At 43.5% G+C, this 12,134-nt stretch overlaps 1 protein-coding gene across 1 annotated transcript in view; it reads left to right on the top strand.

The window, feature by feature from the left end:
- Positions 1-12,134, top strand: part of DNAH5 (dynein axonemal heavy chain 5) — a 598,099-nt gene that overhangs the window by 575,047 nt on the left and 10,918 nt on the right. Inside the window, exons 76-77 of the mRNA XM_033929843.1 lie at positions 4,073-4,285; positions 10,612-10,764. Of these exons, the coding sequence (XP_033785734.1) occupies positions 4,073-4,285; positions 10,612-10,764 (366 nt within the window). The remainder of the gene's footprint in view (positions 1-4,072; positions 4,286-10,611; positions 10,765-12,134) is intronic.

Here is a 12,134-nt window from a genome sequence, read left to right as displayed (position 1 = left end):
TCTAAGTCTCCTCTTCTCCAGGGAAAAGAGACCCAGTTTCTCCAATCTCTCAGCGTATGAGAGGTTTTCCATCCCTTTTATCAAGCGTGTCGCTCTCCTCTGAACCCTCTCGAGTAACGCCATATCCTTCCTAAGGTACGGAGACCAATATTGGACGCAGTATTCCAGATGCGGGTGCACCATCGCCCGATACAATGGCAGGATAACTTCTTTTGTCCTTGTTGTAATACCCTTCTTGATTATGCCTAGCATTCTATTTGCTTTTTTAGCGGCTGTTGCGCACTGTGCCGTCGGCTTCATTGTCATGTCCACCATTACCCCCAAGTCCCTTTCTTGGTTGCTCTCATTCAATAATATCCCTCCCATCGTATAGTTGTACCTCGGGTTTCTGTTTCCAACATGCAATACTTTACATTTCTCAACGTTGAACTTCATCTGCCATCTCGCCGCCCATTCCCCCAATTTGTTCAAGTCCCTTTGCAATTCTTCGCATTCCTCTTTAGTCCCAGCTCCACTAAATAGTTTTGTATCGTCCGCAAATTTTATTATCTCACACTTCGTGCCTGTTTCTAGATCATTTATGAATATATTAAATAGCAGCGGCCCGAGCACTGAGCCCTGCGGAACACCACTCGTGACCCCCATCCAGTCCGAGTAGTGGCCCTTCACCCCTACCCTCTGTTTCCTACCCGCCAACCAGTTTCTGATCCATCTATGTACGTCTCCGTCCACTCCATGGTTCTTCAGTTTCCGGAGTAGACGTTCGTGAGGCACCTTGTCAAAGGCTTTTTGGAAATCAAGGTATATGATGTCTATGGGGTCTCCTCTGTCCATCCGTTTGTTAATTCCTTCGAAGAAGTGCAATAAGTTCGTTAGGCACGATCTCCCCCTGCAGAAACCATGTTGGGTTGTTTTCAAAAGTTCGTTTCTTTCCAGATGTTCATCGATGTGTTCTTTAATCAGTGCTTCCGTCAGTTTCCCCGGAACCGAGGTCAAACTCACTGGTCTGTAGTTTCCCGGGTCACCTCTTGATCCCTTTTTAAAGATGGGTGTGACATTGGCTATCTTCCAATCCTCCGGGATCATGCCCGTTTTCAAGGATAGGTTGCAAATTTGCTGCAGTAGTTCCGCTATCTCCTCCTTTAATTCCTTCAGAACCCTGGGATGGATTCCGTCCGGACCCGGGGATTTGTCAGTTTTAAGTTTTTCTATCTGCCTGTGTACATCATCAAGGCTCACTTCCATGGATGTTAATTTTTCTGCTTGATTTCCATTGAAGATTTGTTCAGGTTCCGGTATGTTGGTTGTGTCTTCGTTTGTAAATACAGACGAGAAGAACATGTTGAGTCTTTCTGCGACTTCTTTCTCCTCCTTCACCGCTCCCTTCCTGTCTCCTTCGTCCAGCGGTCCTACCTCCTCCCTAGCTGGCTGTTTCCCTTTAACATATCTGAAGAACGGTTTGAAATTTCGTGCCTCCCTGGCTAGCCTCTCTTCATACTCTCTTTTGGCTTTTCGAACCACACGGTGACATTCTTTTTGATACTTCCTGTGCTCCTTCTGGTTCCCTTCAGTTTTGTCCTTTTTCCATTCCCTGAATGAATTTTTCTTATTGCCTATCGCTTCCTTCACTATTTTAGTCATCCATACTGGGTCTTTTGTTCGACCCTTTTTGCACCCCTTTCTGAATCTGGGGATGTGCAGATTTTGTGCCTCGCTCACTGTGTCTTTGAAAAAAGACCAGGCATGTTCTACTGTTTGCCATTTTTTGGAAGTGTTCCTAAGTTTCTTCCTTACCATTTCCCTCATTGCTTCATAGTTTCCTTTCCTGAAGTTGAAAGATGTCGCTATGGTTTTCTTTCTGTTCGGTATGCCTACTTCAACCTTGAACTTGATCATATTATGATCACTGTTTCCCAACGGTCCCACTACTTCCACTTCCTTTGCAGGTCCCCTTAGTCCATTTAGGATTAAATCCAGAGTGGCATTTCCTCTCGTCGGTTCTCTAACAAGCTGCTCCATGAAGCAATCTTGTATAGCCTCCAGGAATTCTGTCTCCCTAGCGCATCTTGAGCTTCCAAGACTCCAGTCTATCCCAGGATAGTTGAAGTCTCCCATAACAACTGTGTAACCACTTTTGCATTCTCGCTTCATCTCGGCATCCATTTCTTTATCGCTATCTCCGGTTTGCCCGGGTGGACGATAGTATAGGCCCATCTTTATTTCATGCCCTTTCCTACCCGGTATTTTAACCCATAGCGATTCCAGTTTGTTGATCATCTCTGCTGTGTCCATTCTTGTCGATTGTATGCTTTCTTTTATGTATAGGGCTATTCCTCCTCCTTTCTGACCTGACCTATCCCGGCGATAGAGCTTGTACCCCGGCAGTGCTGTATCCCATTTGTTTTCCTCATTCCACCACGTTTCAGAGATTCCAATGATGTCTATGTCCTCTGCATTAGCCATGGCTTCTAGCTCCCCCATTTTGTTTCTTAAACTCCTTGCATTAGTATATATGCAGTTTAGATCCTGGCATTTTGTCGTCTTCATTTCTTTTCCCTGTGCTTCAGTCTTTGGTGTCTTCTCTTTTGCTACAATCTTTCTAACCTCCTCTTCTGGGTTAGTTGACTCCTGTAATTTGTCTCTTGTTTCTTCCCTGCCTTTTTTCCCCTCAGTATCTTCACGGGATACCTTCTTCCGAATCATCGACGCTAGGTCGACTGTCGGCTTTCCCCTTTCTCTTAGTTTAAAGCCTGTTCTATTCCTCTCGACGTTGTTTGCTAGAAGTCTTGTTCCCGCCACGCTCAGGTGCAGTCCATCTCTCCTGTAGAGCTTGCTCTTGCCCCAGAACGTTGTCCAGTTCCTCACGAAGTGGAACCCTTCTTCCTCACACCATCTCCTCATCCATGCATTTATTGATTGTAGTTCTTCCTGCCTTTTCACATCTGCCCTTGGTACCGGTAGGATCTCTGAGAATGCTATCTTCTGGGTCCTCATCTTCAGTTTCCTTCCTAGAATCTTGAACTGTTCTATCAGCGTGCCTCTTCTGTAGTCTCTCCTGCTGACATCATTCGTCCCGATGTGGATCATTACTGCGGTCTCTTCCGTCTCCGCTCCTTCCAGGACCTTCCCAATTTTGTCCACGATGTCCTTGGTTCTCGCTCCTGGGAGGCAGGTCACCAGTCGATCCTCTCTTCCTCCTGCTATGTGGCTGTCCACATGCCTCAATATCGAGTCTCCCACCAGGATCGCTGACTTTCCCTTCTTCAATTTTCTTATCGGTCTCAGGTCAATGTCCTCGGTGTGCTTAGCTCTCTCTTCTTCTGGGCATCGACTAGCCAATTCTTCCCCCTCGTGTGGTATTCTTCTGTGGGTGTCTTCTTTGAGGTCATCTGCTTCTTGCTCCCCCTTCCAAGTTGGTGTTGCATCATCTCTCATCTGGAGTTCGTTCTCTTCCACCCTCCTCCTGTATGCTTCTTCAATGAATTCCTCGAGTTCCCTGACTTCCTTCTCGATGTGTTTCTCACTCCTGAAGTCTTCATTTCTCTGTCAATTTCTTCAGACTGCCCTGGGGGTCGATAGTAGATGCCGATCTTCATTTCCAGGCCATTTGTTCCTGGAATTTTGACCCATAGAGACTCTAACTTATCCGTCAGTTGTGGTGTGTTCTCTCTAGTAAATTCAATTTCCTCTATGACATATATGGCAACGCCCCCACCTTTTTGAGCCACTCTGTCTCTGCGGTATAGTTTGTATCCCAGTAGCACAGTATCCTAGACGTTTTCCTCAGTCCACCATGTTTCCGTGATGCCTATGATGTCAACGTTATCTTTTTGTGCCATGGCTTTTAATTCACCCAACTTATTTCTAAGGCTCCTTGCTTTCGTGTACATACATTTGAGTTTGCAGCCTGTTCTTTTCTTGCATGTAACCACACTATAATATCCATAAAGACCCTAGAGTACTAGATTTATTATTGTTTTTCTTCTGTTTTGAATTCAACTTAGGCTTTTAAGTTCTATATTATAATTTGAATTTTACAGACTTATTTCTTGTTTTAATTTATGTGTGCCAGGTGAGGGAAAGGCTGCAGAAGATGGGCCTCTTCCAGCCCATGAACATCTTCCTGCGTCAGGAGATTGACAGGATGCAGAGGGTGATTAGCCTGGTGCGAAGCACACTGACTGACTTGAAGCTTGCTATTGATGGGACCATCATCATGAGTGAGAACCTGCGGGATGCTCTCGACTGCATGTATGATGCAAGGATTCCAGCCCGCTGGAGAAAGGTAAGTACTGAAAAAAAATGTGACTCTTGACCTCATACTACAGTACACGCAGGAACAAATTTGTATCCCTGCAAGATAAGGACAGAACTTGCAAGGATGGGGCAGGTACAGGGACAGGACAGATTTGTCATTCTCTAATGCAGAGGTCCTTCTTTGCAAAGGAGAGGGGTGGGAACTTTTCTTTAAGCTACTGATAGATTCTTAAAAATTGGTAGATTCTTAAAAATCGCCAAGCCATTCCCCAATCAGCGACTAGTCCGGGGCTGCCAGTACAGTGCCAGCACTGTGAAAAACACATCTCTGGCATGTGTTTTGACATGCAATTAAAAAAAAAAAATCTCAAATTGAAGTTCAGCAGAAGAGATGCCTTCTCTCTCCTGCTGTGTTGCCGAAAACCAATCCCCTTTGGCAGCGGGAGAGAAGCCCAATCTCTCTCGCCCAACCAATACACCCCGGGAGCGGGAGAGATGCGCAATCTCTCCTGTCACCAACAAACACCCCCAACCCACCTTGGCAGCGGGAGTGATGCCCATGTTCTCCTGCCACCCCCCACCCCCCGTGCCTCTGATGACCCCCACCCTCTCCCCCTTACCTTACTTTAGATGGCTGGCTGGAAGGATGCCTACTCCCTCCAGCCAGCTAGCCCAATATGGCAGGCCTTCCCTTCTCTGGTGTATCCTGGGATGCTCCAGGGAGGAACCTGGGCCAATAAGAGCCTCAAGCCCCTCCCCCGATGCATTGGGAAGGAGCCTAAGGCTTTGATTGGTCCAAATGCATAAGGCCTCTCCCATAGGAGAGGCCTTAAACAACCTCACTGCCATGGAGGGGGGGGGGTTGTCGTTGGCAACAGGAGAGGGTGGGCATCTCTCTCGTTGAGTTTTTTGTTTGGTTTTTTTGCATTCTGCGCATGTGTCCATTACTATCACCAGCGATGGGCACATGCAAATTTAGTGTATCTTCACTACTCTCTGCCAACCTTATTTGTATGAGCATTTTTTGGAGAATGGCTCACTTTTTAAAAATTGCTGCTATAATTGTTGCGATAGCAGCCCGTCAGTTTTTTCACACTTTTTTGAGACTCTAGGCCTGAGAAGACAGTTTCCAAGGTATTTTCCCAGATAGACTGTTGTGGCTGAAAGCTGTCTTTAGATGGAAAAAAGTAAAGGTAGTCTTTCACAGTTTAGGTACTTTAGCTGAGTTCAAAATATAAGAACATAAGAACATAAGTGTTGCCTCTGCCGGGTCAGACCAGGGGTCCATCGTGCCCGGCAGTCCGCTCCCGCGGCGGCCCCCCAGGTCCACGACCTGAAAGTGTTCCCTACCTAACCTAAAATATCCATACCCTATTCGCTCAATGTACGGTAAACCTCTATCTGTACCCTGTTATCCCCTTTGCTTCCAGGAAGTCATCCAGTCCCTTTTTGAACCCCAGAATTGTACTCTGTCTTATTACCTCTCCGGGAAGCGCGTTCCAGGTGTCCACCACCCTCTGAGTGAAGAAGAACCGCCTTGCATTCGTTGTGAATCTGTCTCCTCTCAGTTTTTCTGAATGACCTCTTGTTTTAGTTGTCCCTGCTAGTCTAAAGAATCTGTCCCTCTCCACCTTCTCTATGCCTTTCATGATTTTATAAGTTTCTATCATGTCCCCTCTCAGTCTCCGCTTTTCCAGGGTAAAGAGCCCCAGCCTGTCTAACCGTTCGGCATATGAAAGGTTCTCCATACCCTTTATCATCCTCGTTGCCCTCCTCTGGACCCTTTCGAGTATTGCCATGTCCTTCTTGAGGTATGGCGACCAGTATTGGACGCAGTATTCCAGATGTGGGCGCACCATTGCTCGATACAGTGGCAGGATAACTTCTTTTGTTCTGGTAGTGATACCTTTTTTGATAATGCCCAACATTCTGTTCGCTTTTTTTGAGGCCGCTGCACATTGTGCCGCCGGCTTCATTGTGTTATCTACCAATACCCCCAGATCTTTTTCTTGGCTGCCTTCCCCGAGTACCCTCCCTCCCATCGAATAGCTGTACCTGGAGTTCCCCTTCCCTATGTGCAAGACCTTACATTTCTCCACATTGAAGCTCATCTGCCATTTTTTTGCCCACTCACTCAGTTTGTTCAGGTCGTTTTGCAATTCTTTGCATTCTTCAACAGTTCTGGCCCTGCTGGAGAGTTTTGTGTCATCCGCGAACTTGATAACTTCGCACTTTGTCCCCGTTTCTAGATCATTAATAAATATATTGAACAGCAATGGTCCCAGCACTGACCCTTGCGGAACACCACTTGTATATACTGTATATACTGTACATGTATACACCATCATTATATGCAGTGGTGACTAGGTAAGGGGAATGCTGGGTTTTATGGGGAGAGGCATAACCCATAGAAAAAGGAGTGGTAATTTCTCTTTACTGATTGTTGGTGAGACTTCACCTCTAATATTATTTTTCTTGAATTTTAAGTATATATTCCATTTAACACATTTTGAGAAATAGAGAAGCAATGATTATTGTAGGAAACAAACAATGCAGTATCTACTACTACTAATCATTTCTATACTGTTACTAGACATACCCAGTGCTGTACGTCAGTGTGAACATGGAGTGAAAACAAGTAAAAATGTAATAAAACAGTACGTATATCAATGAAAATTTCTAATAAGTTTTCATTGATATAATGTTTTAATACATCTTTATTGAATGTATATTTTATGTATGTCTGTTTTTTTTATATTTTGTTTAGTTTTAGCTTGTTTTTGCTCCAGTGCTTGTGGACTTATTGGATATGTTTTTATTCCCATTTTTCGTCTTTTACTTCCCATATCATGCACTTGTTTCTGTACCATTCACCCACAGTTCATTCCTATACTTTTCGTATTATCAGTCATTTCATTTCACCTTTCACATTCAAACTTCAACACTATTTCAGTATTATAAGTTTGCTCCAATTCTTGATATTCACTTGTTTTCACTCCGTGTTCACACTATATTTTTGCTTCCAGCCCTTACACATTTTTCATATTCATAATGTCACAATTTTTGTTCTCCACCCTTGCACATCTGTTCATGGATATACCTTCAGAAGTTCCCTAACGTGATCATTGCCAACATTAATACAAAGAGACCTGAACAAACTGAGTGAGTGGGAAAAAAAATGGCAGATGAGCTTCAATATAGAGAAATGTAGTCTTGTACATAGGGAAAGGGAACCCGATGTATAGCTATACGATGGGAGGGATGGTACTGGGGGATGGCAACCTAGAAAATGACTTGGGGTTATTGGTGGATATAACAATGAAGCCGGCGGCACAATACGCAGCGGCCTCAAAGAAAGTGAACAGAATGTTGGGCATTATCAAAAAAGATATCACGACCAGAACGAAGGAAGTTATCCTGCAACTGTATTGGGCGATGGTGCACCCGCATCTGGAGTACTGCGTCCAATACTGGTCGCCGTACCTTAAGAAGGATATGGCGATACTCGAGAGGGTTCAGAAAAGAGCAACAAGGATGATAAAGGGCATGGAAAACCTTTCATATGCTGAAAGGCTGGAGAAGCTAGGGCTCTTTTCCCTGGAAAAGCGGAGACTTAGAGGGGACATGATAGAGACTTATAAGATCATGAAAGGCATAGAGAAGATGGAGAGGGACAGATCATTTAGACTAGCAGGGACAACAAAAACAAGAGGGCATTCAGAAAAATTGAAAGGAGACAGATTCAGAACAAATGCTAGGAAGTTCTTCACTCAGAGGGTGGTAGACACCTGGAATGCGCTTCCAGAACAGGTGATAGGACAGAGTACGATACTGGGTTTCAAAAAGGGATTGGATGATTTCCTGAAGGAGAAGGGGATTGAAGGGTATAGATAGAGGGTTACTATACAGGATATTAAATGATTAGGGAATAAAAGATTTAGGTAAAGGATCACTTACAGGTCATGGATCTGGGGGGGTCGCCGCAGGAGCGGACTGCTGGGCACGATGGACCCCTGGTCTGACCCGGCAGAGGCGATGCTTATGTTCTTAATATTGGATTCTTTTTAAGGACTCCTAAGAAAGGCAAACTGCCAAAACAAAGACCATATTGGGTCCTTTCTGTTTGATTTACCACCCACATTGGATTACCCTGCATTGGAGGATTGGATTGAACAGGACATTGGACATTGTATTTATAAATAAAATTTATTGTGTCTGCCAGACACAAGTTTTTTTTCTTTCCCACTGAGTTGTGTTGGTTTTCATCTTGAGTGGTTTCTCTGACCCAATTTTTTGTGACAGCTTGAGGTGCATGGACAGGGCAGGCGTATTTCTGAAATTTGCACTGAGTGTTATAGAAGTCCAGGGACGTGTGCTCAAATTGGGCACCAGGAATTACACTTGGGGCTCCTTTTATTAAGGTGTACTAGCGTTTTTAGAGCACACTACCTGAAAAATTACCACCTGCTTAAAAGGAGGCGGTAGTGGCTAGCGCAAAACCGCTAGCACACCTTTGTAAAAGGAGCCCTTGGTCTCAGCAGGCTTAAGTCCTGGCCCTCAATTCTATTCTACAATGGGCACTCATCTTTAAGTGCCCTTTATAGAACAGCACATAGCACTGATTTATGAGCACCATTTACTATATCTAGCCCACTATGTGCAAAATGTTTGCACTTTTTAAGAACAGTGCCCATTATGGGGGAAGTTCTATAAACTGCTCAAAAATGGTCGTTGTCCAACATTAGTCCTTAAGGGCCGCAATTCAGTCAGATTTTTAGGATATCCCAAATGAATTTGCATGAGATGTATTTGCTCGCACTTCTTCCATTGTATGCAAATAGATCTCATGCATATTCATTCAGGAATTCCTGAAAACCTGACCTGGCAAGGGCTGAGGTTGGACTCCTCTGCTATAAAGGGCGTGTGTCCTTTTACAGAATAGTGTGTAATGCCAAGTCCCACAACTAACTTTGGGTGCCAGACTTACGGCTGGAACTGAAATCATAACTGTGACCCTGCCTTCCATCACTGCTGCAAGCCTGTCCCCCTGAGCCAGTCTTCCTCACTCAGAAAACCTGTTCCCTCCCCAGGACACCCACCAACTCTGCCATCCCCAGGCCTACCTATAAAAGCCATAGTGGTCTTGTGGCCTTTTTAGGGCAGGAACATTTTGAGTTATTCCTGCCCTTACAGGCTGCATAGTGAACATGGTGATTGTGACTTCCTGGAGCTGCCTCATGAGACTTATATAGGAAGTTGCAGCCATCATTTCAGAATTGGGAATGACTTGAGCAGGAGCAACTTCCAAAACACAAATAGGATTTTTAAAATAAGGGCCTAGGATTCTTTAGCTGGGAGTACAAGACATGACTGAGAGGGAATGTGATAGAGGGTTGCAAAATTTTGAGTAGGATAGCACAGTTAAATAGGAAATGTCCAACTATAACAGGACAAGGGATCTCTCCATGAAACAATCAAGTTGTAGAATTTGTTACCAGAGAATGTGGTCAGAGCATCTAAAACAGCTGGATTTAAAAAAGGTTTTGACACATTCCTAGAGGAAGGTCTATAAAAAGTTATTAACCAAGTGGACCTTAGAAATGTACTACTAATCTCTGGGACAAAATTACAAGAAATGGACCTATTCTCTGGAATTTTCAAGGTACTATTAGTAACCTGGATTGGGCACTATCAGAAACAGGATTATGAGGAGATTGAGAGGGGACATGATTGAAACATTCAAGGTACTGAAAGGGATAGACTTAGTAGATAAGGACAGGTTGTTGACCCTCTCCAAGGTAGGGAGAACGAGAGGTGACTCTCTAAAGTTGAAAGGGGATAGATTCCGTACGAGCTTAAGGAAGTTCTTCACCCAGAGAGTGGTGGAAAACTGGAACGCTCTTCCGGAGTCTGTCATAGGGGAAAACACCCTCCAGGGATTCAAGTCAAAGTTAGACAAGTTCCTGCTGAACAAGAATGTGCGCAGGTAGGGCTGGTCTTAGTTAGGGCGCTGGTCTTTGACCAGAGGGCCACCGTGTGAGCGGACTGCTGGGCATGATGGACCACTGGTCTGAGCCTGCTTGGCAAATCTTATGGTTTTATGAATATAGTTGAACAGATTTAGATGGGTCTTAAGGTTCTTTGACTACTGTCATATTCTGTGTTTCAGGTTCTATTTTTGTACTATCACAATTTTACAGTTTATTACCAGTTTCCTGAATATTTTCTCATTAAAAACAACCACAAGTGCTAGTTCTGTTGTTTTGCCATCTATATAAAAAGAATGTCACTGTCTACACCAGTTTTAAACATATAAAATGTGTTATACTCTTTCATCCTTTTTTTCATTTTCAGGCTTCTTGGGCATCAAGCACTCTTGGTTTCTGGTTTACTGAATTACTGGAGAGAAACCGTCAGTTTTCCTGTTGGATATTTGAAGGACGACCAGATTGCTTTTGGATGACAGGATTTTTTAACCCTCAAGGGTTTCTAACTGCAATGAGACAGGTGAAGACAACCCCCTCCCCCCCCCCAAGTTCTACACATTGTTATGTTCAATAACATTCAGCTACAACAAACTGAACTTCTAAATAACAAAAAGTTAAGCTAGTATTTAAGGCATAACACAATTCTGATTCAGCTTTCAATATTTCCTTTATGGTGCATTTGGTATAATATAGGTTCCTGAAAAGGGAGTTATCAGAAAGCCTATAAATTTCCCTTTTCTCAGCTGACACTGCTTATCATATAACATTTACTTTCTCTTTGAAGGGAAACTGCCTGGAGATGGTCTGGTAAAAGTTACGCAAACAGACCAGAGGGAAACAGCAACCCAAAAAGGATAAATGCAACAAGGTAGTGAAGTGGCCTACAGATGAAACACAGACAGAGATCAATATCTGAAGAAGCAAAATGTATTAAAAGACCTGATGCTTCGGTCTGCTGCTTTGAGTATGGTATTCTAATTGTGGAATCAACATAGCAAGCCTCGTACATCTGAGATCGTCACTTGACCCCTAATGCAGACAATATTCTAAAACATTGGCCATGTCAGGTCTTTTAATAAATTTTGCTTCCTCAGATATTGAACTCCTCCTTTCTTTCATCTGTGGGCCACTACAACAAAACAGACTAACAATATCAAAACAAACCACAAAAACCAAGGCAATAAAATCATTAAATATATTAATTTATAAGCTATAAAGGGAAAAGACAAATAAGAAAAAGCATATTGGAAAAATAGTCTACATGACTGGAGAGAACCAAGTGCTCTATTCCAGAGGAAAATGGTTATAAAGCAATTAGGAAATAAGAGATTAAGGTACATTCAAGCTCTAAATGAAACCATAAAGCCCTGAAATACTGGACCCCTCGTAATCTATTCTAACCTAAGCATTGGAAATCCCTTTTCCTTCTAGAAAGAACTGTAACTGTGATGGCTCATTGAACACATACATATTATCTAATTAAATTAAACATTTGCATGGATATCTTAACTGGAACTTAACACCCAGAGACAATGATAATTTAAAAGTTTCTTCCTTCTAGTCTGTGTCCATTTAGAGACATTTGGAAATGCTTGAATTCCTTTACTGAGCTACAGCCTCAGTACAGATCACTTCTGACCTGCGAAGAACCCCCAGATAAGACACTACATCTACCATGTCTATGCAGCCTTCTGCACAACAGATTCCTTCTACTCTAGTGCTGGTCACAGTTCTGAAGAGTCATCTTGTTTCCATAGCTTTTCCTGAACAGCCACACTCATTCCTGTAAAACATGTTCAATGAGTTTGTCAAAGGCTGCTGTAAAGAGTTGCCTGATGTTAGCAATCAGGAGTCTTCAGAGGTACCTTCTCAATCAACAAGAGTTACTCT

This window comes from Geotrypetes seraphini, chromosome 2 (assembly GCF_902459505.1).
Source record: "Geotrypetes seraphini chromosome 2, aGeoSer1.1, whole genome shotgun sequence".
NCBI classification, from domain to species: domain Eukaryota; kingdom Metazoa; phylum Chordata; class Amphibia; order Gymnophiona; family Dermophiidae; genus Geotrypetes; species Geotrypetes seraphini.
The sequence above is the reverse complement of the archived record's forward strand: the minus strand, read 5'-3'. Positions and strand labels throughout refer to the sequence as shown.